The sequence below is a fragment of the Suncus etruscus genome, chromosome 1 (genome assembly GCF_024139225.1).
Source record: "Suncus etruscus isolate mSunEtr1 chromosome 1, mSunEtr1.pri.cur, whole genome shotgun sequence".
Taxonomy (NCBI): Eukaryota; Metazoa; Chordata; class Mammalia; order Eulipotyphla; family Soricidae; genus Suncus; species Suncus etruscus.
In genome coordinates this window covers 198,361,282-198,388,410 of record NC_064848.1, presented here as the reverse complement: position 1 = coordinate 198,388,410, position 27,129 = coordinate 198,361,282, and the positions used below count along the sequence as shown (strand labels likewise).

The 27,129-nt window shown below is 47.6% G+C and overlaps 1 protein-coding gene across 1 annotated transcript in view; it reads right to left on the bottom strand.

Annotated features, from left to right (window-relative positions):
- The window catches only part of ARSG (arylsulfatase G), a 94,557-nt gene that overhangs the window by 32,677 nt on the left and 34,751 nt on the right, over positions 1–27,129 (bottom strand). The window contains exons 4-8 of the mRNA XM_049779483.1: positions 25,865–25,912; positions 24,025–24,136; positions 22,507–22,644; positions 11,040–11,236; positions 9,469–9,549 (exon numbers count right to left, since the gene is read on the bottom strand). Coding sequence (XP_049635440.1) covers positions 9,469–9,549; positions 11,040–11,236; positions 22,507–22,644; positions 24,025–24,136; positions 25,865–25,912 — 576 coding nt within the window. The remainder of the gene's footprint in view (positions 1–9,468; positions 9,550–11,039; positions 11,237–22,506; positions 22,645–24,024; positions 24,137–25,864; positions 25,913–27,129) is intronic.

The following is a 27,129-nucleotide window of genomic DNA, read 5'->3' as shown; positions in this document are numbered from 1 at the left end:
CTGGAGCCTTAGCCCTTAAATTTGAAGGTTAGAGGTGCCCAGATGCTGGTCTCTTTCTTTCTCCTTCTTTCCTTCCTTCCTTCCTTCCTTCCTTCCTTCCTTCCTTCCTTCCTTCCTTCCTTCCTTCCTTCCTTTTTCTGTTTTTTGGGCCACTCCTGGTTCTGCACTCAGAAATTACTTCTGATGATGCTGGGAGGTGGAAGGGGGTCATATAGGATGCTGAGGACCAACACTAGTCTGCCACATGCAAGGCAGGTGCCTTTCTCTGTGTACTATCATTCCAGACCCTAAATAAAAAATGTTGGGGCCGGGAAGGTGGCGCTAGAGGTAAGGTGTCTTCCTTGCAAGCGCTAGCCAAGGATCAGGACCATGGTTCGATCCCCTGGTGTCCCATATGGTCCCCCAAGCCAGGGGCGATTTCTGAGCGCATAGCCAGGAGTAACCCCTGAGCGTCAAATAGGTGTGGCCCAAAAAAAAAATGTTTAATTGTGATACAAGTTTGTTTGTTTTGGGGCCACACCCAGTGATGCTTAGGGGTTACCCCGGCTATGCACTCAGAAATCGCTCCTGGCTTGGGGGTCTATATGGGACACTGGGGGATCAAACTGTGGTTCGTCCTAGGTCAGCTGCGTGCAAAGCAAATGCCCTACTGCTGTGCCACTGTTTTGGTCCCCAAGAGATAAAAGTTTTTAATTGAGATAGCATTACTTTACTCAACAGTATGTCTTATGAGGACAATTTTATTTTATTTTTGGTTTTTGGGCCACACTCAGTGGCACTCAGAGATTATTCCTGGCTCTGTGCTCAGAAATCACGACTGGCAGGCATGGAGACCATATGGAATGCCGGGATTCAAACCACCACCCGTCCTGGATGGGCTGCATGCAAGGCAAATGCCCTACCACTGTGCTATCTCTCCGGCCTAGGATGACCATTTTAATTTCCTCTTACTTCTGTGCAGCCTCCATTCTAGAAGGCGGACCTACCTCTCACCCATTCCATTTCTGTTTTCTCCCCATTTCCCTCTGCCAGTGCAGCTATTGTGATAACCTTGGGCATACTTGGCTTCGGTGTTTGTGACACTCTGCCAGGGACGGTCTCTGAGTCCTGGCTGTGGTGCTTGCACATCAGCTTAAACGTTGATATTTGTTCGCAGGGATGAAGAATTCCACTCATCCAAGGTGTGCAAAGCAGCCAGAAATAGGTTAAAGGACAAAGGTAATAGAGATGAGGGCTAGGAGGACCAGTCCTTGGTAGGAAGCTTGTCAGAAAGATAGGCAAGTACAATTGGGACAGAGAACGGGCACTCTGGCAATGAGAGTTGGAAATGATCACTCTAGACAAGAGCTGGGTGCTGAAAGGAGATAAAGTGATAGGCATGGGGCCTGAAGAGATAGCATGGCGGTAGGGCATTTGCCTTGCATGCAGAAGGACAGTGGTTCGAATCCCGGTATCCCATATAGTCCCCGGAGCCTGCCAGGAGCGATTTCTGAGCATAGAACCAGGAGTGACCCCTGAGCACCACCAAGTGTAGCCCAAAAACAAGAACAAAAAGTGATAGACATGTTAACCCTTCAATATTGCAAACCACACTATCTAAAAGGAGAGAGAGAGAGAGAGAGAGAGAGAGAGAGAGAGAGAGGAGAGAGAGAGAGAGAGAGAGAGAGAGAGAGAGAGAGAGAGAGAGAAGGTATGCTCCAGAGGCAGGCAGCAAGGAGCTCAGGGGGAGGACAGGAGGAAAACTAGGGACATTGATGGCACAAAATATACCCTGATGAAGGGTGTTGGACATTGCATGACTGAAACTCAATCATGAACAACTTTATAACTGTGTATCTCACAATGATACAATTACATAATTTTATTTTTTAAAAGTAATAATATATGGGTTGGAGCAATAGCACAGCAGGTAGGGCATTAGCCTCGAATGTGGCCAACCCGGGTTTAATCCTCGGAATCCCATATGGTCCCTCAAGCCTGCCAGGTGTGATTTCTGAGTACAGAGCCAGGAGTAACCCCAAGCACAGGTGGGTATGGCTAAAAAAAAGTGTATTTAGCATCCCAGGCTAAAGAAAACAGAGCTCCCAGGTTAGAGCTTGGCACAAGGTATGGTGGCATCACTGGGAAGGGGGCTCTGGACCTCACATTTGCCAGGCTCTAAGCAAGCCCCGCAGCTATCTAATGACCCCCGTTAGTCCACTCCCTCTGAACCTCCAGTGCAATCCCTCATTTCCTTCTAACTGAGTTAAGCTTAACCTTGAAGACACGGCCTTGGATTTCGGCCCTGGCTTTCGCCCTGGCCTCATCTCGCCCTTTCTGCTCTCTGGGACTCTGGACTCTGGACGGCTGGGCAGCTCCTCCTGCCGGGACCTCTGCTCTCCGCATCCTCCCCTGTAAATCCCTGCAAATCTTTCTTCAAACTACCCAGGAAGCCTCCTGCTCCCTTCCCATTGTGGGGGTGGTCGTTGCTCTCTTCAACCTGGGACTCTCGCCCTGTTAACCTAAGCACCTGCCTGCCCAGTCTCACATGTCTCTTTTTGTGGGGAAGGGGCATTCTGGGCAATGCTTAAAGGTTTGTTACTCTTGGGTCTGCACTCAGGAATTATTCCTGGCAGGCTTGAGGGACCATATGAGATGGTAGAGACTGAATTCAGGTCAAGTGCATGCAAGGTGCTATCGCTCAGGCCCTCATCTTTCTGCAGCACTGAAATTGGACTTTCCTGGTTTCCTTCTCCAGCACCATTTCCCAAGCTCTGGTGACTTCTGTGCCCTTCAGAGGTGGATTAGTTGGATGTTAATTTAACTGTAAAGGGCCATCAGAGGCCTGTGTCTGGCCTGGGTGGCCAGCTCTAAGGTGGTGCTAGCCAAAAGGTAACCTGGATCTTTGGTGGAATCGTTAAAACTCTCCTCAGTGGATCCAACCCCTTGACTTTCTGACCCAGAAGGTCTAGTAGAGGAAGGCTCTGGGCCCTGCCTTGCTCCATGCTCTCAGGTAGCATTTTGGCTGCACTCATGGGACTAGCGTTAGAAAATTCGAGGTTCAGTGGTTCTAGGCTTGAATGAAACAAGGTGCTACGTGATGGGACCTTAAGGCCACAGCTATGGCTCTGTGTTTCTGCCCCACTGTAGATACCGGGCTGTTTGTTGAGGGAAGGAAGGAAGGAAGGAAGGAAGGAAGGAAGGAAGGAAGGAAGGAAGGAAGGAAGGAAGGAAGGAAGGAAGGAAGGAAGGAAGGAAGGAAGGAAGGAAGGAAGGAAGGAAGGAAGGAGGGAGGGAGGGAGAAAGGGGGGAGGGAGGGAGGGAGGGAGGGAGGGAGGGAGGGAGGGAGGGAAGGAAGGAAGGAAGGAAGGAAGGAAGGAAGGAAGGAAGGAAGGAAGGAAGGAAGGAAGGAAGGAAGGAGGGAAGGAGGGAAGGAGGGAAGGAGGGAGGGAGGGAGGGAGGGAAGAAAGGAAGGGAGAGAAGGGAGGGGAGGGAGGGGAGGGAAGGAAGGGGGAGGGAGGGAGGGAAGGGAGGGAGGGAGGGAGGGAGGGAGGGAGGGAGGGAGGGAAAAAGGAAAGGCTAGAGAGATGCTTCAAAGGTTCAGATAGAGACATAAGATAGTCTTGCATGCACCAACGCCAGTTTGATAGCTACCATCTTATGGTCCCCAGGTAGCCCTGAGCACCAATAGCCTGGGTACCCCTAGGTGAGGCCCAGCCGTCTGACAGAATAAAAAAACAGGGATCCATAAGGCCAGAGTGATAACTCAGTGGGAAGGCACCTGCCTTACTTGCAGCTGACCTGGGTTTGATCTCCAGCATCCCATTTGGTTCCTCAAGCCTGCCAGGAGTAATTTCTGAGCACAGAGACAGGAGTAACTCTGAGTGCTACTGGGTATGACCCCCCCCCCCAAATAGGGAACCAAAGAGCTAGTGCAGCAGATGTTATTTGCCTTGAATGTGATCAACCCAAATTCAATCCTAAAACCTTTATGGTCCCCCCTCCAAACACTGCCAAGAGCAATCCCTGAGCAGCACCAGGTATGCCCCCCCCCAAAAAAAAGTCAAAATTTCCTCAAAGGTGATGCCTATAAGAGGTCTGGGTTCCAACCAAGCACTGTACCTGAGCACCACCAGGAGCAACCCTCCAAGCAATGTCAGATGTGAGCCCCAAAGAAAACACTAAGGGGAAGGAGAACTGGGAGGGGTTCATGGACAGGATCTCAGAGGGTAAAGTTCTTCCCTCAGTGAACAGGGCCCCATCCACCTCCTTCAACCCGGTTCAAGATTTCAAAACTTCCCTTATTAGGAAGGACTAGGTGTTGGTGGAAGATAAGATACTGAGAGAGGAGATCAGAGGTCATCTTTTTCTGAGACAGCCTGCCCCCCACCAAGGAACCAGATTTCACCCTCACCCAGCCCCCTGTCTCCTGGACTTTAGCTTGGAGACCTCAGGGTTTAGGGTTTCCAATGAAAGGGGCAGCCAGACACCAAGGCACCAGGAAATCCAGGGTAGGCAAGTTCTCTCTCTCTCTCTCTCTCTCTCTCTCTCTCTCTCTCTCTCTCTCTCTCTCTCTCTCTCTCTCTCTCTCCCTCTCTCTCTCCCTCTCTCTCTCCCTCTCTCTCTCTCTCCCTCTCCCCCCCCCCAATCAGGATTCTTTTGGGGGCCACACCCGTTTGACACTCAGGGGTTACTCCTGGCTATGCACTCAGAAATCGCCCCTGACTTGGGGGGACCATATGGGACGCCGGGGGATTGAACCACTGTCTGTCCTACGCTAGCGCTTGCAAGGCAGACACCTTACTTCTAGCGCCACCTTCCCGGCCCCAGGATTCTTTTATTTTTAATTAATATCTTTCTTTAAGCATCATGATTACAAACATGTTTGTAGTTGTGTTTCATTTATAAAAAAGAACACCCCCTTCACCAGTGCAACCTTCCTAATACCAATGCCTCTCATCTCCCTCCTCCCCCATCCCTGCCTGTCTTTGAGACAGGCATTCTATTTCTCTCACTCACTGCCATTGTCATGATAGTTGTCAGTGTAGTTATTTCTCTAACTGCACTCACCACTCTTGTGGTAAGATTCATATCCAGCCCTCATCTCTATAGTCTCTGGGTGTTATTACAGTAATGTCTTTTATCTTTAATCTCTCTTACAAACCATTCTCTAGGCCTCTGTGGAAATTCCCCCCACCTCCTAGCGATTTTTCCTGGGCTACTTTGCCAGCAACCAAAACCGAAGTGCAATGTTCCTTCTGGGAGGGGGGGCACCACTGAGAAAGAGAAGAGCCAGGGGCTGGGGAGATAGCATGGAGTGGGGCGTTTGCCTTGCATGCAGAAGGCTGGTGGTTTGAATCCATGCATCCCATATGGTCCCCCAAGCCTGCTAGGAGCAATTTCTGAGTGTAGAGCCAGGAGTAATCCCTGAGTGCTGTTGGGTGTAACCCAAAAATCAAAAAAAAAAAAATAAAAAGAAGGGAAGAGCCACCCCAGAATGCCCTCAGTGAGGAAGCACCCTAATCTGGTTGCTGAGCTGGAGGCAGAGGCAATCCCATTGCCCCAATCTCCAAGCACCAGCCTTTGCCATAGACCCCACTGTCTCCTGATCAAATCTACCAGGGACCCCATTGGAGAAACATCAGTGGCAATGAAATGCCAGTCAGCACCGGCCAAAGACGTATGTACCAAAGTTCCCATTTCCAGTGGCCCCTATATTCTGCCAGATTATTGTAAAACAGGCAGGTGTCCTCTGACATGGAGACTGCACAGGCCCCAGCTCTAAAGAGAGCTAGAGTAAGTAGGAGTCACCTGCCCAAGGCCACCTAGATATATCTCCCTTGGGTCAGAATGTCATTTTTGCAGCAGCATTTACTAGCTGTGGGCCAGGATGGAGCCCACCTAGAGGCTCTGATGTTGGATCCCGCACCCCCAACCATCTGAGATAAGCCACTTTTCAGTCACCACAGCTTCCAACTCATCTACTTTGAGCCGGGCAAAGCCCTGCTTCTTGGCAGCCAGAGGTCTTAAACCTGCCCAGCACAGAGTCTCAATGACATGCTCTTTATTCCAAGATAACTTGGCTGCTGTGCCCCAGTTCTTTCCAGAAACACCTCCATACCTGTTCAAGGCTGAGCAGAGCAGCATGAGGTAGATGAATGTTCCCTGCAATGTGCTGTCCTCAACATCCCTGAAGGCCACCTATATCTGTCTATCTATCTATCTATCTATCTATCTATCTATCTATCTATCTATCTATCTATCTATCTATCTATCTATCTATATCTATATATATAACAGGCTAGAGACACTCCCTAGGGGTTTGCTGCTTGCAACTCTTACACCCCAGCTCCCCAGGGAAAGAGTACAGCTGGCTTAACAGCTGCAGGACGTTTTAATTTGGGGAAAGGGGTTACCACATCTGTGCTGGGTGTTTACTAATGATGCTCAGGGGTTTCAACATCTGTGTGGGCTGGTGGCAGTCACTCGGTCCTTGGAGCCATCTCTCTAGACAGCATATTTTCATTTCTGTTTTTTGTTTTGTTTTAGGGCCATGCCTGGGCAATGGTCAGGGATTACTCCTGGCTCTGTGCTTAAGAACCATTCCTGGCAGGCTTGCAAGATCACGTGCAATGCCAGGAATGAAAACCCAGGTCGGCTGCATGAAGCCTACTCATTATACTATGGTTTCACCCCCATCATTTCTTAGGACAAATAATACCAATTTGGGGTGGGGGGGAGAGGATGTGGGACGTTCACACTTAAACCCTCTCTAACTTACCTATAGGAAATTGATACTCATTTTCTGGAAGCTTTGCTTCTTTCAAGACTTGTCAAAAAAAAAAAAAAAAACAGACCAAACTCCAAAAGAAAATAATGGCTGCTGAGACTTGTCAGGTAGTCTGCTCCTGGTTTATCCTCTGTGACATTCTCAGAAAGCTGAAGGGAAGATTCCTTTTTCTAGACGCACTACAGCAGCCCAACACCACACCCTACACCCTCTGACAAAAACAGCCCAGCTCCACAACTTGACCTTATCAAACTGACAAGCCACAACATTTGTTTCAGATCTATAAATTCTGGACCACACAGTGACAAGACACTTCAATATTTTATTGAAATGTCAGCCTAGTAATTTAACAGGAAATCTGATGGGGAAAGTTCCACAGTAATCCACCAAGCTCAGTGACTCTAAACAGTAATATAGAAGGCTCACCTGGCACTACCCATAGCCCAATAAATCCTTAGACACTGATATTAGTAAACCCTGGAGAGAAAGAACAATCATTTCAAACTCACTCATATTGGTCTAAGGTTTTTTTTTTTTTGGTTTTTTTTTTTTTTTTTTGGTTTTTGGGCCACGTTGCTCAGGGGTTACTCCTGGCTGTCTGCTCAGAAATAGCTCCTGGCAGACACGGGGGACCATATGGGACACTGGGATTTGAACCAACCACCTTTGGTCCTGGATCGGCTGCTTGCAAGGCAAATACCGCTGTGCTATCTCTCCGGGCCCTTGGTCTAAGTTTTGATGCTTCCATTTGACTTTGTGCTGTGATAAGCAAGAGGACGTACATTTGTATATGCCTACATGGAGGCAGGTTAGATGGTAGGTGTGAAACTTGGGCACTGGTGAAAGGAAGGTCACACTGGTGGTGGGATTGGTATTTGAATGTTTAATGCCAGGGGCTTGGGGATAGCATGGAGGTAAGGCATTTGCCTTCCATGCAGAAGGTTGGTGGTTTGAATCCTGGCGTCCCATATGGTTCTCTGAGCCTGCCAGGAGTGATTTCTGAGCATAGAGCCAGGAGTAACCCCTGAGCGCTGCCGGGTGTGACCCAAAATAATAATAATAATAATAATAAAAGAATATCTAATGTCTAAAATAACTTGATAAATCAATGTGTCATAATAAAAATTAGGGAAAAAATAGGGGGGAAAAGAGCTTTCCCGAAAAACATACTTATTTTATGCAAGCAAATTTAATGATCCTTAATTTTTTTTCAATCTGCCTTATTCTCCAATAAAATATTTGAGATGTTTCCCAGCCAGTAACATTTCAGTGGACACTATTTCTTTAATTGGGGGTGAGGAGCATGTTGGATATACAAACATCCAGGAAAAAATACCCTTAGCTATGTACATAGAGGACAGTCGGGGCTCTCAGTCTAGAAGGGTGTGGGGGCCCTGATCCCATGATTTTCTCTCTTATGTCTCTCTTGCTTTATTAATATTAATTTGCCCCTGCTTCAGATCCATTCACCCAGGTCTGGTACCTGGCAGGGCATATCTAAAAATGCTCAAGGACCATATGGTGCCAAGAACTGAACCCAAGCATACAGAGCCTGCTCCAGCCCTTGGAACCAGCCCCCCTGCCTGCCCCAGGGTTCCTTCAAATGAAGGTACTATGCAATCATTTCTTCAAGCACATCTCATCCTTTTGATGGACACTTGGGAAATTTTCAACTATTTTTTTTTGTCCTTAGATCTCTCAAAGTGGGGCCGGAGAGAAAGCTCAGAGGTAGGACATTTGCCTTGCATCAGCCAACTAAGGTTCAGTTCCCAGCATTCTATGGAGTCCCTTGAATATGCCAGGAGTGATTCCTAAGTGGAGAGCCAGGAGTAAGCATTGAACACCACTGGATGTGGCCCCAAAACAAAATAAACCAACAAAGATCTCCCAAACTGAGCACATTTATACATATCTCTCTGCAGTTGGCTGATGGTACCTTTGAAGACAAGGGTTCATAGAAGGGATTGATGCACTAACTGGCCAAGTTTTCAAGCTTTAGGTTCACTTGGTTGAGTTGTTCCCAGTTGACAAGAGAAATTCAGGTAGAAAAAGATGAGCTGGACCTGAAGGGCATTTATATATAGAGAGAAATCTGACCCAACATCAGGATGGCTCTGTCCTCCCAAACTGGGTGACTCTGGGTGAGTAACTGAGCTTCTCTGAGCCTCTAGTTCTGCAGATGGAGTCCATGTTCCCTGATTCTCATTACAGCCAGCTTGGATGATGATGCATCATAATACTTGGTATGGGGCTGGAGTGACAGCACAGTGGGTTAGGCATTTATTTGTCTTGCACACAGCTGACCCAGGTTCAATCCCCTGAACACTACCCCCAAACAAACAAAAACACTGGTATATTCATTCAGGCACTAAATATCTCCTGAATGTACTGGATAAGTGAGGCCTAGCTATTGAGAAAAGGAGAGAGAAAGGAAGAAGAAAACTGAAGCACAGCAAGATGATGGGCAAACCAAAGCATGTTGTTGGGAAGACCAGTGATTGGCATGGGAAAAATGAATCTCGAGAGGGAGAAAGGAAAGGGTGGTCCAGCTGGACCCTCTCCAGCCACATTTGTTCCAGCTCAAGGTGGGACACTGGTGAGCTCCTTGCCCCTCATTCATCACTTTTCCCAAAGTCAGACTCCCACATCCCCACTTGGACACCACCATGGGATCCCCCACCCCAGTCGAGGCCCCCTACCTTGGTGAGTTTGCCATGATCCTGTGAAAGGGCCCACACTGCCAGCCAGCTCACACTTCTGAGCCCACGGGCCATTGTCTCCTGGAAATGAAAGAAGCAACACAGTCCGGTCAACAGACTGAGTCAGTGACCCTCCTTTGGGTCAGTTCTGTCTCCTCTAGCCCCATTAACCTGAGTCTAGTGGGGGACAGGATCAAAGGCCATTCACAGGGCAGTTCTTGCCCCCAAAAAGGTCCCACCTTGGCATTTCCTTTTTTTTTTTTTTTTTTTTTTTAGTTGTTGGGTTACATCCGGCAGTGCTCAGGGGTTACTCATGGCTGTCTGCTCAGAAATAGTTCCTGGCAGGCATGGGGGACCATATGGGACACCGGGATTCGAACCAACCACCTTTGGTCCTGGATCGGCTGCTTGCAAGGCATACGCCACTGTGCTATCTCTCCGGGCCCACTACCTTGGCATTTCTGCCATAAATCCTGCTTATCTTGAGCAGCAAAAATGCATCCAGAGCTTTCCAGTCATGAGCTTGTAATCCAAACATGCTAGGGAGTTGATCCTCTTACAAGCTCTTACAAGTTTGATTTGGAGGAGGGTGCTGTGTTTTGGACTTACGGTCACACCCAGCGGTCCTCAGGGCTTATTCTTGTTTCTGAGCTCAGGGATCACTTCTGGCAGGGCTGAGGAGCCACATGTAGTACCAGGGATCAAATCAGGATCAGTTGCGTGCAAGGTAAGGGCTCTATCCACTATCCTCTATCACTCTGGCCTCCAGGATTGGACCTTTACATGATTCATTGGCTCAGCTCCTAAGGTTGAGCTGGTGATCAGGGAACAAACATCATCTTAAAGCTGGGGGAATCTGATGACATGAGAGCTCAGAGCCACTGCAGGAACCCCAGGGCCAATCAGAAGCAATAGCCAGAGGCCCAGAGCAGTAGTACAGCAGGGAGAGCATTTGCTTTGCATGCAGCTAACTCGGTTTCGATCCCTGGCATTCCACCTGGTCCCCTAGCACCTCCAGGAGCTAACTCCTGAGTGCAGACTAAGCCTATGCCTGAGCATCACTTAGTGTGGCCCTAAAACAAATTTAATTTAAAAAAGGAGCAATATCCAGAGGGGTGGTATCGACAGCAGGAAACCAGCTATCTGTGCAAATGTGAGTTCAATCCCTGAGGTCCCTAGACACTGCTTCTCATTCAAGCCCCTGAGTCCTAGCCAGGGTAAGAGCACCCCCGCTCTGAGAAGCCCTCCCCCCCACCGCACCCCCCACCCCGACCTCAGTTCAACAGGATCACAGAAGCAAACTGCTAGCCCATTCGCTCTTTTGCCTGAATCAGCACCAGGATTATCCTACACATCTCACCAAGGCTAGGGGCCAGAGAGATAGTATGGAGGTAAGGCATTTGTCTTGCATGCAGAAGGACGGTGGTTAGAATCCCAGCATCCCATATGGTCCCCCGGAGCCTGCCAGGAGTGATTTCTGAGCATAGAGCCAGGAGGAGCCCCTGAGCACTGCTGGTGTGACCTTCTCCAAAAAATATCTCGCCAAAGCTAGCTGGGCTGGACTCATTCACCTGCAAACCACAGCAGTGTGTTTCCTTTGGCTGTGCGGTCAACTTCGTCCTTGATCTGGCCCACCAGGCTGTCCATGTCCCGGAGGCCCGCCGCATAGGGCCCTAGGTCCCCAGAGATGGCCAAGTTCTGGGGTCTGGGTAAGGGTACGTGCATATGAGCCAAGGCCACGTAGAGCAGGAAGGGCTTTCCGAGGGCACTGCAATGAGAGAGCGGGGAATGAATGAGTTTTCCAGTCCATTCAGCATCTTTCCATCCCTTAGTGACTCAGGACCACCCAATGAGGAACAGGGGGTGCCTCGAAAGTGCACATGCAAGAAAAAATAAAGTGAGGGGATCCAGGGGCCAACCGGTCTCAGGAGCATTGAGTGGAAATAAAAAATGGTCAGACCTATATACCCAAACCAAAGTCAACAATAGAATCAAGAGACCCAAACTACAACAAGCTACATACAAAAGGGACCTGTTAACACTAGCAGTCCAGCGGGCTAAGGATGGAGATATAGGAGGCATGCTGGGAACTATGGTGAGGGAAGTCAACAAACACTGAAAGGACCGGAGAGCTGTTCACGACACCAAGACTCGAAGTTCATGCAAAAGCAAAAGGTTTATTGTTCAAGCATATATGCCTGGGCACCCAGCATGGCCATATGGCTAGAGGGTGAGCGCCTGGATCCCAAATCCAGCAGTTCTTTTATAACACTCCAGGACAATGGAAAATTTACAGAACACAGCATGACCGTTGAATTCAGGAAGTTTAGTGACTTTTACATTTCAGGGAACATTTGGAACATTTATCGCAGACACAATAACAGGTTAACAGGTTGCACAGGTTCAGTGAATTTTCAGTTGCGGTCACCTTAACCTTTTGGGGGCTTTCTGGGCATATGCAGAGACTTTTTAAACTTTTTAACTCATTCATGTCCCTTTTCAACACTAGTGGTGGAAATGGCCCTACTTCACTGTCTCTATGTACCTAGAACACAACTGTGAAGACTTGTGATTCATGTTGGTTAGAACACAACTGTGAAAGACTTGTGATTCATGTTGGTCTTGATAAAAATGAAAAAATATGGGCCCGGAGAGATAGCACAGCGGCGTTTGCCTTGCAAACAGCCAATCCAGGACCAAAGGTGGTTGGTTCGAACCCCGGTGTCCCATATGGTCCCCCGTGCCTGCCAGGAGCTATTTCTGAGCAGACAGCCAGGAGGAACCCCTGAGCACCGCCGGGTGTGACCCAAAAACCAAAAAAAAAAAAAAAAAAAAAAGAAAAAATATATATGTGTTGTTTTAATATAAAGAGACAGTCCACATGTGTTGGTAAGGGGATGGTGAGGCCTTTCTCTGCTTGGCCTGGCCCGGCTCCTACAGCCCTTAGGGCCTGGCGGGTCTGAAGGTTGCAGGGTGACGGCAGAGAAATTCAAAAAGCCATCAGATGAAGTTCCAGGAGTCAGCCAGTTTTCTTTCATGGTCCTAGCTGCCATGTACATTTCCTCACATGGCTTTTATGCTAAGCCTTTTCCAAGCAGCCACTTCTCCACTCCTTTTCTGGCTTTCTCTGCCTGTCTCCCCCTCAGCTGCTCTCCAGGCTTCCTTGCTGACTCACCCTTGCTGCTATCCATATCGCAACTGCATCTGCCTCTTCTCTCTCTAACTCTCCTTCTTATCCCCTCTCTCCCCCCAGACAGACTCTTCTTCCCGCCTATTCCAGGTGTGAGCGGTTCTGATCATTCAGGTGGGATACACAAGAAGTTGGGGGAGGGGATACCCACATATATGCTTGCTATATATTTTTGAAAAGGAATTAAAATGCCTTTCCAATAAAAAAAAATAAGTGCCATGCAGTGAAGGCTGAAGAAGGGTCTCAACACCAGCTCACTTACAGATCTGACCTCGCTCGAACAAGGAAGGCAAACGCCCTACTGCTATGCTATCGCTCTGGCCCCAATGTCTGTCCTTTTTTGTTTGTTTTGTTTTGTTTGGGGGTGGAGGTTGGGTCACATTCGGCCATGCTTAGGGGTTACACCTAGCTCTGCATTCAGTAATCACTCTGGGTGGGCTCGGAGGATCATATGGGATGGGATATCAGGAATTAAACCTAGATCAACTACATGCAAGGCAAATTTCCTATCTGCTGTGCTATTACTCTGCCCCCTCAGTTCTGCCCTTGAAATTACAGAGTCCATGATATCTGAGTGTGTGAAATGCCCCACCAGCAAGACTACCACAGTTTTCGAGCTCCACCCTTAGCAACAGTGTGTGAAGCTTGAAATCAGCTTGTACACCACAGAAATGGGCAAAAGCTACAAACTTGGGCTCTCAAGGGGTACTGCTGGTGACCAATTTTAGACCTCCATTGTGCCTGGGCTACACTGTCCCATCTCAATAGAAATTGCCAAACTTCCACCCATAATCCAACTCCATCAACACAGCATCTGAGGTCAAACTGAAAGAGAAAACAGTGCAAGACAAGGACATTTACAGATTGGGGGAATTGTACCCACACTCTAGGAATTGTTTATTCCAGCTGTACACCCCAGGATATTCAAGGAAACTTAATCTTTTATAGAGTGAGGATGATAGCAAATCCCAGTAAAGGTTGGCTTGGGGACCATATCCAGCAGTGTTCAGAGGTTACTCCTGGCTCTGCACTCAGGAATTACTCCTGATGGTAACAGGGGACTGTATGAGATGCTGGGGATAAAACCCAGGGTGGCCACATGCAAGGCAAGGCAAAGATTCTCCCTACCATGCTATCTCTCCGACCCCAACAGTACTATGTTCTTTTTTTTTTTTTTTTTTAAATATCTGTACTACTTGCTAGCAGAAGTAGGGATGGGGTTACCTCAAGGTGGACATCTGTCCCTGAATCAGATGCCATGTTGAAATTAATAAAGATGGCATTGCAGAAAGCCTATCCATACCTCTATATAACTCCATCAGTATGATCCAAAGCCTAATGCATAAGAATGGAGAGACTTAAAAAAAAAAAAGGAGGGCCCGGAGAGATAGCACAGCGGTGTTTGCATTGCAAGCAGCCGATCCAAGACCAAAGGTGGTTGGTTCGAATCCCGGTGTCCCATATGGTCCCCCGTGCCTGCCAGGAGCTATTTCTGAGTAGACAGCCAGGAGTAACCCCTGAGCACCGCCCGGTGTGGCCCAAAAACCAAAAAAAAAAAAAAAAAAAAAGGAGGGCCAGAGCCATAGTACAGCGGGTAGGGCATTTGCCTTGCACACGGCTGACCTAGGTTCAATCCCCTGCATTTCATATGATCCCCCGAGCCTGTCAGGAGTGATTTATGAGCACAGAGCCAGGAGTAACATTTGAGTGGCATCGGGTATGGCCCCCAACATAAGAGAGAAGGGGCTGGAGCGATGGCGCAAGAGCTAGGGTGTTTGCTTTGCACCCACTAGCCTAGGACTGACCACGGTTCGACCCCCCAGTGTTCCATATGGTCCCCCAAGCCAAGGAAGTTTTCTGAGTGCATAGCTAGGAGTAACCCCTGAGTGTCACCAGGTATGGGCAAAAAGCAAGAGAGAGAGAGAGAGAGAGAGAGAGAGAGAGAGAGAGAGAGAGAGAGAGAGAGAGAAAACCCAGAGGTTAGTGCTGGCCTTTTAGCAGCCTGATTTGATCCCTGGCAATGCATCTAGTTCCCAAGCCTGGCCCAAGGTACTATATATGTATATATATATATAAATATATATGTATGTATGTATATATGTATATATATTTTGTTTTCTTTTATGTTTCATTTTATTTTTAATAAATAATGTAATTGAATCACTGTGACATACACAGTTACAAAATTGTTCATGATTGAGTTTTAGTTATAGAGTTATAGAGTGTCCAACATCTTTCACCAGTGCACATTTCCCACCACCAATGTCCCCAGTTTTCCCCTCCTGCCTGCCTTTGGGGAAGACATCTCTCTCTCTCTCTCTCTCTCTCTCTCTCTCTCTCTCTCTCTCTCTCTCTCTCTCTCTCTCTCTCTCTCTCTCAACACTGTAGCAGCACACACTAAACGTTACTGAAGGAACATCATACTTACCATTTTATTTCCTTTCAGCACCCAGTTCTTGTCCAGAGCGATCATTTCCAGCTCTCATTGTCACAGTGGTCCCTTCTCTGCCCTAACTGCACTCCTCTGCTCTTTGTGACAAGCTTCCTCCCATGAACTGGTCCTCCTGGCCCTCGTCTCTTATTATCTCTGGATATTAATATCATAATATCCTTTATTATATCCCACAAATGAGCAGTTACATATCCTTACTCAGTCTCTTTTGTAGATTAAAATAAATCCAATCAGGGTGGAGTGATAGTACAGAAATTTAAGCACTAACCACACACACAGTCACTACTTACAATCCTCAAATATCCCTGGGAGTGATTCCTGAGCACAAAATCAGGAGTCACCCTGAGCACCATTGGGTATCGCACCAAACAAACAAACAAATAAAAATTTCAAATCTAGAGGCTGAGGCACTAATTCTAGGGTCAGAGGTAAATGGCCAGCCTATGTGAGGACCAAAATTTGATCCTAGGCAGCACTGGCAGACATGGCCTCTGCCTGAGCACTGAACTGCAGGGTTTGGTGGGTCGAGTCTCTCCAGGAGAGCCCCTCAGCCCCCTACGCACAGTTTGGGAGGCCCAGGAAATAATAAGTTAATAAAATCAAATCAAGGATAATCTCGAGAGATTACAAACCTAAATACAAGACTGGAAGAGAAGAAATTTTCAAAGTAGTCCTGGGGTGAAGGGCTTGCCAGGGGAGTAGGAACCTTTTCTAGAAAGTTCTGGAAAGTTGGGGATGTCAAAAGGGCTTTGGGGCCACACCTGGTGGTGCATCAGGGCTACTCCCTTGGGCTTAGAGTTGCCTCTTCAGGGATGTTCAAAAGATCATGTGGGATGGGAATGGAATCCAAGACTTTTATGAGCCTCCTGGAATTTCTCATAAGCAGTTCTTGGAAGGGAGAAGAGCCAGATGTAAGAGGGTCTATGGGGCAGGGAGGACTGGCCCCAGGGAAAGCATGATGAACTGGCAAGTCAGAAAAAAAAAAATTAGTACAACTGGGACTGGAGTGATAGCACAGGGGTAGGGCATTTTCCTTGCACACAGCCAAACCAAATCCCTGATGCAATTCCTGGCATCCCATATGGTCCCCCAAGCCTGCCAGGAGTGATTTCTGAGCGCAGAGCCAGAAGAAACCCCTAAGCGCCACTGGGAATGGCCCAAAAAAAAAAAAAAAATGACAGCACATCTGAGGATTGTTTTCTGCTGAATTAAAAGCCAACAACAGGATTCATATGTGTCTATTCACTTAAGAAGTGATTCGCTAGCCAAAGCGATAGCACAGTGGTAGGACATTTGCTTTGCATGTGGCTGACCTGGAACGAACCTGGGTTCGATCCCCAGTATCCCATATGGTCCTCTGAACCTGCCAGGAGTGATTTCTGAGCGCAGATCCGTGATTAACCCCTGAGCACTGCCAGGTGTGGCCCAAAAACCAAAACAAAACAAAATGAAAAAAAGAAGTGATTCGCTAATAATAAATTAGCAGATATTTCCCCTCCCAAAAGGAGATTGTGCAACAATTTGTCTTGTTTGTTGGGTTGGGGTTTTTTATTTGTTTTTTGGCCACACCCTGTAGGTTCTCCTGACAGAAATTACTCCTGGCAGGCTCGGGGGACCATATGAGATACCAGGGATCAACCCCAAGTCAGCTATGTGCAAGGCAAATGCCCTCTCCGTTGTGCCCCTATCCCAATGATTTGTCTTTTATCTGACTAACCAGTGAGTGGTTAAACAGGTCCCAAGGAGAAAATATGTATTTTTTTCTTCTGGGTCACACCCGGCAGTGTTCAGAGTTTACTCCTGGCTCTGTGCTCAGAAATCGCTCCTAGCAGGATTGGGGGACCATATGGGATGCTGGGGATCGAACTAGAGTCCCTGCAAGGCAAACGCCCTATGACTGTGCTATCGCTACAGCTCCCCCACCCCTCGCCAAGGAGCAAATATTAAGCCATCCCGGGTGTTGCATTAAATAAATAACAAAGGTGCTGGATAGTGAAGGATGAAGAAATTTTTCTCTGCCATCCCAGGCCACGTGGCTTCGCAACCCCCATCCAGCTGGTGGGACCCAGGTTTAGGTGAATGGCGGAATCACTCATCCAGAGACAGGCATCAGGAAGCATCAACTTTATTCATACCCTATCCACCACATGTGTGGCCTCTATCATAACCTTTCAAGCATTTGCTATTCTTAGCTAGCCCTGCATCTTAACTCCTTTCAGCCATCTTCCATTTGACCTCCATGCTGGCCAAAGACCAAAAGGGCAAGAGCCAATCCCCTGGGTCAAAGGCCTTATCTACCTTTTCCAAGACCCCTCCCAGAAATGGGCGGGGTCTTGCAAGTAAGGTCAAGTTACCTAGGGAGAAAGGGTGGGGGATGAGGCTTCACCCCGGCACAACCATGTTTGGGTCCCTTATTGGGCTCAGGGCTATTTCACTGCTGGGGCCCAGTTTCCCCTCACCTATCCCAGAAACCACATCAAAGATGGAGAGAACAAGAGTTGCTCATTCCTCCCTCCATACGGGAGAGAGGTTCCTCATCCTGCAATCGGCCACCGTGATGCCATCTCCATTGACACCCAGAAAGACTTGGAAGCTGCCACAACGCTGTCCTGGAAAGGACAGTTCTATCTAGTTCTATCCAACCTTCTGGTGATCTTTCCAGAAATGACCCACAGTAGACTTCTCACCCTTCCAGGGACCAGGGACCAATTGCCCACGTCAGATCAGCACAAAAATGCATACATGGGGCCAAAGTGATAGCACAGCGGTAGGGTGTTTGCCTTGCACGCAGCCCATCCAGGACGGAGCCACATTCGATTCCCAGCATCCCATATGGTCCCCTGAGCCTGCCAGGAGTGATTTCTGAGCTCAGAGTCAGGAGTAACCCCTGAGCGCTGCTGGGTGTGGCCTCAAAACAAAACAACAACAAAAAAGCACACAGATAACATGCACACACACAAATATACATGTACGTATACACAAACACACACCTATGCATCATGTATCCAACAAACTTGTAGGGGCTGGGAAGGTGGCGCTAGAGGTAAGGTATCTGCCTTGCAAGCGCTAGTGTAGGATGGACCGAGGTTCAATCCCCCGGCGTCCCATATGGTCCCCCAAGCCAGGAGCAATTTCTGAGCGCATAGCCAGGAGTAACCCCTGAGTGTCAAATGGGTGTGGCCCAAAAACAAAACAAAAAACAAAAAACAACAAAACAAAAACAAAAACAAAACAAACTTGAGAAACACTCTTAGTGGTTTTGGATCAGCTTCTGCTTACTTGGGTTGGTGATTTTTTTTTTTTTTAATTAGTCATTTCTAACATTTGAAGATCAAAGGTCAAGCCAGGGGCTGGTATCCTGGACCTTTTGTGAAACGAAAGGGAACTGATCACGAGGTTTCCAATCCCACAGAGAAGTTCCCTCAGCAGCTGCAGCCAAATGTCCTTGGGGATGCTTGGGTGGGGCATGAGGTTGCTAACACACCACAAACCTCACGGCTATCTTTGATCTCTTCCTTGTCTGCCTTCCTCTTCCAGGGTTCCTGTCTGATCCTGCAAAAGTTACTGCAAGTAAGCTCAGGCAGGGTCTGCTCCCTGGGATCTGGGAGCTTCCCCATTATATGGCAAAGGGGGCTCTCTACTTATAAGGCAAATAAATGAAAGATCTTGAGACAGTTGTTCTGGGTTCTCCTGGTAGAGCCTCCATGTCATCGCAGGCATCCTTCTATGAGAGAGATGGGAAGATGTGATTCCAGAAGAGTAGATGGCAGGGGTGGGGAACAGCAGGAGTCAGGGACAGAAAGGCAGGGGCATAATAGCCAGACAATGTCAGCAGCCCCCAGGAAAGGACAGAGACTGGACAGAGACTTCAAAAGGAGAGACAGAGATCCTGAAACTGATAGAAACCAAGGTGATAGGAACCAGGAAACTGGCAAAGACCAGAACCTTTTAGAGCTTCCAGAAGTAGTAAGTGGTTCTGCTAACACTTGGTCAACAGCCCCTAAGACTTATTTTTGACAACTTTCTTGAGGCTCTGGAGAATGAATGGTTGTGGTTTGTGCTAATATGTAGGTGGTGAGTGTGTTACAGCAGCAAAAATAGATGAGTAATCACTGCCCATTGATGGATCCCAGTGATGTTTGGGAGCCCAGAAGAGTGTACTGGCCCTCATTTCCTGAGAGGGGAGCACATGGTTAGTCAGAGCATGAGTTGGAGCAAGAATGTGGCAAAGTTCCTGGGACACATATACCTGAGGAACATCCCACCAGGGTTTGGAGATGTTGGAGAAATAGTAGGGATTGTGTTTTCAAGTTTCGTTTATAGGAGACAAGGGTGTGTCCATCATGGCTGGGCAATGGAATCCCCTAGCCCATGGCTCTGACAATGCTGAGGCCAGGGTCAAAGTGAGTGAGATTTGGGGTGAGTGTGAGGGTTGGGTTGGGGATCTAAGGCCATGGTAAGTGGGAAGGTTGAAATGAAGCTTAATACTTTCGTTAAAGTGAGAATTAAGGGCCAGAAGGATGGCTCAAAGGCCAGAGGATATATCTTGCACCTAGTCCACCTAATCCCCTAAGCACTGGGCAAGAAATAGCCCCTGAGTATCATCAGGTATGCCCTCCCCCCAAAAAAAAGTGAAAATAGGGGCCAGAGAGATAGCATGGAGATAGGGCATTTGCCTTGCATGCAGAAGGACAGTGGTTCGAATCCCGGCATCCCATATGGTCTCCGGAGCCTGCCAAGTGCGATTTCTGAGCGTGGAGCCAGGAGTAGCCCCTGAGTGCTGGTGAGTGTGACCCAAAAACCAAAAAAATAAATAAATAAATTAGGGTTAGGGTTAGGGGACTGAGTTTAGAGAACAATTGGGTTGAAATTTGTTTTGTTTTGTTTTGTTTTTGGGTTTTTTGTTTTTTGTTTGGTTTTGTTTTGTTTTATTTTTCGGTCACACCCGCCAGCGCTCAGGGGCTATTCCTGGCTCTATGCTCAGAAATCGCTCCTGGCAGGCTCGGGGGACCATATGGGATGCCGGGATTCGAGCCACCATCCTTCTGCATATAAGGCAAACACCTTACCTCCATGCTATCTCTCTGGCTCTGTTTTGTTTTGTTTTGGGGCCATACCCGGGGATGCTCAGGGGTTATTCCTGACTCTGCTCTCAGAAATCACTCCTGGCAAGCTTGAAGGATCACATGGGATGCCAGGGATCAAATCCAAGTCTATCCCAGGTCAGCAATGTGCAAGACATGCACCCTACTGCTGTGCTAATACTGCAGCTCCCTGGTTTGGGATTTGGGTTAGGGTTAAGTATTAGAAACTGATTTGCCTGGTCTCTCCACTCATGTCTGCAGAAACCTCTACCTGCCAAACACTCCAGGGAGGTTGATTTTGTGGCTGACATCTCCAGGGAGCTCTGGAGCCAGGCCTGGCTGCCTCCCCCAGTCCCATACCTCTGTACTTCCAGATACCCCTGGCAGCCACCATGTCTGAGCATATAACTATCAAGAGGCCCAACTAGTAGGAAAAACTCATGGATACCTAGCAGCTCATCAAACTGGGGCCCTTCAGAGGGCCCCTGTAAACCCTATAAACCCCTATAAACCATCGCTGTTGCCTTATGAACTCATAAGCTCAGGGGCCAGAGTGATAGATAACACAATGGGAGAGCATTTGCTTTGCATGCTGCCCACCTGGGACAAACCCGAGTTTGATCTCCAGCATCCATGGTTTTTCAAGCCTGCTAAGAGTGATGTCTGAGCACAGAGCCAAGAGCAACCCCTGAAAGCTGCTGGGTGTGACCCAAAAACAAACAAACAAAAATAACAACAACAACAAAAAAAAAAACTCATAAACCCAGTACTACACATCCTCAAATTTGTGAACCTTGTGACCACTTACGTAGCTGCATGATATCCCATAATTTTAATTCTGATTTCCCTGTACACAAAATGTTAAGCAAATTATGTCTACCTGCCAAGGAGCAAGCAGGTTTTGGAGAGGTTGGTAAACTGATGACCTGTTCGGGGAGGTCTTTTTTTATTTTTATTTTTATTTTTATTTTGGGTTTTGGACCACCCAGCAGTGCTCAGGGGCTACTCCTGGCTCTGCACTCAGAAATTGCTCCTGTCCACATCACTAATAATCAGGGAGATGCAAATCAAAACTACAATGAGGTACCACCACAGAGACTGGCACACATCACAAAGAACAAGAACAATCAGGGATGTGGGGAGAAAGGAACTTTCATTCATTGCTGGTGGGAATGCCATCTAGTTCATCCTTTATAGAAAACAATATGGAGATTCCTCCAAAAACTGGAAATTGAGCTCCCATATGATCCAGCTATCCCACTCCTAGGAATATACCCTAGGAACACAAAAATACAATTCAAAAATCCCTTACTCACACCTATATTCATTTCAGTGCTATTCACAATAACCAGACTCTGGAAACAACCAAGATGCCCTTCAACAGATGAATGGCTCAAGAAACTGTGGAATATTATAAAATATTATGCAGCCATCAGGAGATATGAAGTCATGAAATTTTCCTATACATGGATGTACATGGAAACTGTTATGCTGAGTGAAATGAGCCAGAGGAAAAGAGAGAAAGATACAGAACAATCTCACTGATCTATGGGTTTTAAGAAAAATAAAAGACATTGTTATAATCCCCAGAAATGAGGGCCAGAAGGACCAGCTCATGATATAAAGCTTACCACAAAGAGTGGTGAGTGCAGTTAGAAAAATAACCACACTAACAATTACCATCATAATGTTAATGAGTAGGACAAGTAGAATGCCTCTCTAGAATACAGACAGGGGTTGGGGGAGGAGGGACTAGGGGGCATTGGTGGTGGGAATGTTGCACTGGTGAAGGGGGGGTGGTGTTCTAAAAAGTAGAAGGAAAAAAAAAAGAAGTTGCTCCTGAAAAGCTCAGGGGACCATATGGGATGCCAGAAATGGAACCCTGGTCTGTCCTGGGTTGGTGTGTGCCAGGAAAATGCCCTATTGCTGTGCTATTGCTCCAGCTCTAGTTTGGGGAGAATTTTATATCTGTGGTAAAATATTAAATGCAAAATAACTGTATTGTGAACAACTATAAACCACTATGTCCAAAATAAAGAAATGTAATTAAACAAAAAATGTGTTAATTTTTGGGGGATTAGGGTTTATGTGGAGTTTGGTGAGCTGAATTCAGATGGCATTGTAAGTGGGTGAGTAGGTAGATGGGTTAAGTTTAGGATTAAAGTTGGGATTAGGGTTTTGTAATGAGCTTAGAGGATACTATGGGTGAAAGATTAGGCTATTGGGTCAGGAATTGGGTCAGGATTTTGGTACTGAGCCCACGCACGTGATGGGTGGGAGAGGGGACCAGCACTTGGGGTACAAAGGCTCACCTGGCCTCCTGGATGAACTGGCTTGCCTTCTCAGTGTATCTCTGAGCCAGGCTGCTAAGGTCCACCGGCTGCTCCACAATGTTGAGGTTTTCATACAGAGGCAGGGCCAGATCTGTGTAACAGTCCCTGTGAGAGTTCCTGTGTGGTAATCACAGATGGCCAGGTCAATTTGCCTTTCCTCAGGGCCATGACAAGGCCTTAATGCAGTGGGACACACTTAAGGGTATATTCCAGCCTCCCATTTCCTCCTGAATAAAACCAATCTAATACCTTTTCCCATTTCCTCTGAAGAGACATTTGTGTTCCCTGGACAAGCTCCATAGCTCTGGAAATCTCACAAGAACATGGTTACTCCCCTATCATTGGGAGGGAAACTGAGGTCTCAAGAGACAAATTCACTGGAGCAATTTGCCAGAGCCCAACCATAATAGATAGTCTGTCTCTCTTACCTCAGCAGGCAGAGAATGGAAGCCTGATCTCCCCTGAGACTCTCACCTCATCAGCCCAGGATTTCCACCACTGAGCCAAGCAGCCCAAGGAATATGGAAGATTCTGATAAAATAATAACTTATGGAAGGTCAAAGAGATAGTACAGTGGAAAGGGCATTTGCCTTGCCTGTGAACAACCCAGGTTCAATCCCTGATATCCCATTTGGTCCCCTGAACGCCACTAGGAGTAATTCCTGATTACAGAGCCAAGAGTAATAGAACATTGCCCAATGTGGCCCAACCCCCTTCCCCAAATTTCATGGGTCTCATCATTACTAAAAGTTGTCTTGCACCTCTTGTAGATAATGTGCTTACATTTATACCAAAGGGCCTTCCAATTTTTTTCCTGTCTTTTTTTTTTGGGGGGGTGGCCACACTCAGTCTCAGTGACACTCAGAGATTACTCCTGGCTATGCACTCAGAAATTGCTCCTGGCTTGGGGGACCATATGGGACTCTGGGGGATCAAACCGAGGTTCGTCCTAGATCAGTGCATGCAAGGTAAATACCCTACCTACTGTGCTATTGCTCCAGTCCCTTTTCCTGTCTTTTTAGGTTTGGGGTCTACATCCTGTGATTTTAGGGGTTATTCCCTGTCTCTGTACTCAGGAATTACTCCTAGCAGGGCTTAGGGGACCATATGGGATGCCAGAGATTGAACTCAGGTTGACTGCTTGCAAAGCAAGCACTCTCTCCACTGAACTATGGCTCTGGTCACTTTTTCCCTGTCTTTTTTTTTTTTTTTTTTTTTTTTTTTTGGTTTTTGGGCCACACCCGGTGGTGCTCAGGGGTTACTCCTGGCACCATGCTCAGAAATCACTCCTGGCAGGCACGGGGGACCATATGGGACACCGGGATTCGAACCAACCACCTTTGGTCCTGGATCGGCTGCTTGCAAGGCAAACGCCGCTGTGCTATCTCTCCGGGCCCACTTTTCCCCTGTCTTAACTGTCCCTTTTTGATCTCCCAGTTACTCCTGACAGCCCACACCCTTGATCCCATAACAAAGATCTTGGAAAGGACTGAGTACCTGGGTGCACCATCACTCTGTGGACATGCTGGACATGGAGGGTGGTTGTAACCAGGGGTATCCGTGCACCCCATATCATGGCTGTATGGGATTCCAAAGTAATAATTGAAACCTGGAAGATAAAAAACAGCTGAACACTCCATCTGATTTACTGCCTTCTTGTCTCCATGATGAAAACTTCATTTCCCATGATTTAGCACAATAGAGTAGGCAATTAAAAGAGGATTTGATTAATATCCCTTGGTAGCCTGTAAACACAAAACACTTTTCAGGTCTACTGGCTCTAAGTCCAGATTTGCAAAGCCTGGGATGATTAGAATTTCCCAGAAAAGGAGAAAGAACAGACCATTAAACATCCCCAGTGCCAAGATGGAGACATTTAGTAAGGACTGCATAAAAATCTACTATACCTATGATGCTTTAAAGGATAAATAAATGTCACCCTCAACAAACATCCTCCCTGAAGGAGAAATAGAATATAGAGATGGAGTTGTAGGATGTTTGGAAGAGAACCAGGAAAAACTGGAAAATTCCAAAGTGGTAGGGAAGAAATTATAAGAACTTGGAGACAAGAATCAAAAGTCTTAGAGTGATCAGTGACTGTCTGGTGCAGAAACAGCAAATATAAGGAAGGAACTTTCCCTTCCCACATTCTCCCTCCACCTGCATGGCAGATACCATGAATCCAAAATGGTGCCACTTCCTGCAGAGCAGAACCAGTCTCAGATCCTTCCTTGCTCAGCATTCTAGGGAAATACTCTCAGACGTTAAGGCCCCAATCAAAGTCAAACCACCCCATCTCCATCTGTCATTTGAGAAACTGCAAATCAGAGAAAAAAGTAAGTTCTGACATTGGCTTTTTGTAGTGAAAAGTCAGGTTTTCACATGAAAGAGGCCCTAGAAGACCAACTAGAAATAAGGCCCACAGGGGAAGAGAAGAGGTCACAGAGCCGGGAAGGGGAGTTGAGAGGTGGAAAGGATTTCAGAACAGAGACTGCAGACCCACAGAAGCCAGGGAGCTGGTGACTATCTTCCATGTGTGTCCTTCAAATCTAGCTCCAAGCACAAAAGCCTTCCCTGAGGTGGAGGTCAGAGCATAGCAACCTTTTCCAAGAGATGGCAGGAGCTCTCAATCAGAGAGAAAAGAAGACTTCAGAGTTGGAGAGTTTGGGAAACAGTGGGGGGGAGGGGAGAGAGAGAGAGAGAGAGAGAGAGAGAGAACAGTCACATACATTTGTTGAAACATGTCAACCATTCAGGGAAGGCGTTCAGAGCTTTCAGTGTACATGGACTGCTGAATCGCTGGGCTGGGCAGCGACTTCTGTGGTCTGTCAAGGCCACAGAGTGAAAGTCTGAGGAAAAGCTTCAGCGAAAACATCACCAGGCCAAGTTCATGGCCAAGTTCCTGCTGTGGTGAACTTTTGAATTCTTTCTGTTTTGCTTTGTTGTTGTTTGGTTTGAGGCCATACCTGGTACCACAGCACCCAGGCTGAACTCCGGGCTTGAACCCACAGTTCCCACCTGCAAAAGCAGCCATTTCAGCCCCCCAGAAATCTCACCTCCAGACCAATGTTTACAATGAACTATGTGACCTTAGAGAAGAAAGGGTCTCACCTTGTAGGACCCAGAAGGCCAGAAAAACATGGGGGCAAGAATTGTGAGCTTCAGGGAAACCCTAACACCCTCAAATGCACCCCGAGTGACACCTCCAGCCAACAGAACTGTCCTGGATGAGAAGAGACACCCCCTCGGGGCAGGTTGGATTAAACCTGGAGTCCTCTCATACTGTGATCTTTATTTTTTGGTTTCCCTAGCAACAAATCCCACAAGGAATTCTTACCGCGAAAGTTGGGGTGATAGAAGCCACAGTGCCCAAGATGCCATTTGCCTGTAGGAAAACAAGAGTGAGACTTTCAGAGTAACCCCACAGGGGATCCCAGGGGGGTGGGGGTGGGGAGCAGAGTATACACTCAGGGCTGTATCAGGTCTGCCCTTTGCTGAGGACACACAGAAACTGCCAAGCTTGCTCTCCAGGACGGAGGGGGACCCTTAGGGAGACAGGAAACAGGCAAGGATGACTCAGGCCCCCATGGGAAGGGAAAAATGGTAAAAGAAACAGTAACCAGCCGCCTAGAGACACAGCAAGCTGAGACTTTGTCTCTGCTCCAAGTCTACACCAGCTCAGAACAGCCTCCTCTGCTTTCTCAGCTGCCCCAGATCACGGGGTTCAGGGGCATCCTCGTCTTCCTTTCTGGCCCACCTCCGGCAACCTGCAACCTGGACCCAGTGCTATCACTCTGCAGGCAGTCAGTAAGCAAAGCTGAATCCAGAAAGTGAGCTTGAGCAAAAATTACAGACAGCACTCGGCTGGCCAGTGGTAGACCCAACGTAGCAGGAAAATGAGGAGTGAGATACTGGAAGCAGTTCCTCTCAAGTGGCCCATTCTAGGACAAAGATGAGGAGCTTTAAGATCATGAAGTTATGACTAGAACAGAACACAAGAACTAGAGCTCATGCCAAACTGGTTGAAAAGCAGAAAAGGACAGGGATCACAGAAACTAGAAGGAAACTCTGCTCTGGAACTGGCTGGACTTTAGCATGTATCCAGGTACCTAGGTTAATGCATGTGGACAATTTCTGTGTAAGTCAGAACTGAATCTGTGTTTCCTGGGACAGAAGTGATAACATGGCAGTAGGGCATTTGCTTTGCTTGCTGCCAACCCGAAATAGACCCAGGTTCAATTCCCATATGGTCCCCTGAGCCTGCCAGGAGTGATTTCTGAGCACCACCAGGTGTGATTCTCCCCCCACCCAAAAAAAAAAAACGAATCTGTGTTGGGGCTGGATCAATAGTGCAGCTGTAAGGCGTTTGCCTTGCATGAAGCCAACACAAAACAGATGCCAGTTCGAATCTCAGAATCCCATATGGCCCTCTGTGCCTGCCAGTAGCAATTTCTGAGGACAGAGCCAGGAGTAACTCCTGAGTGCCACCCAGAAACAAAACAAAACAAAAAAAAAGAACCTGTGTTTCCTGTGTCTGGCCTATACAAACTCTGCATGAACTGTGGCTCGACCCACTTTTAAGACTGCAAGGTTGAGTCCATG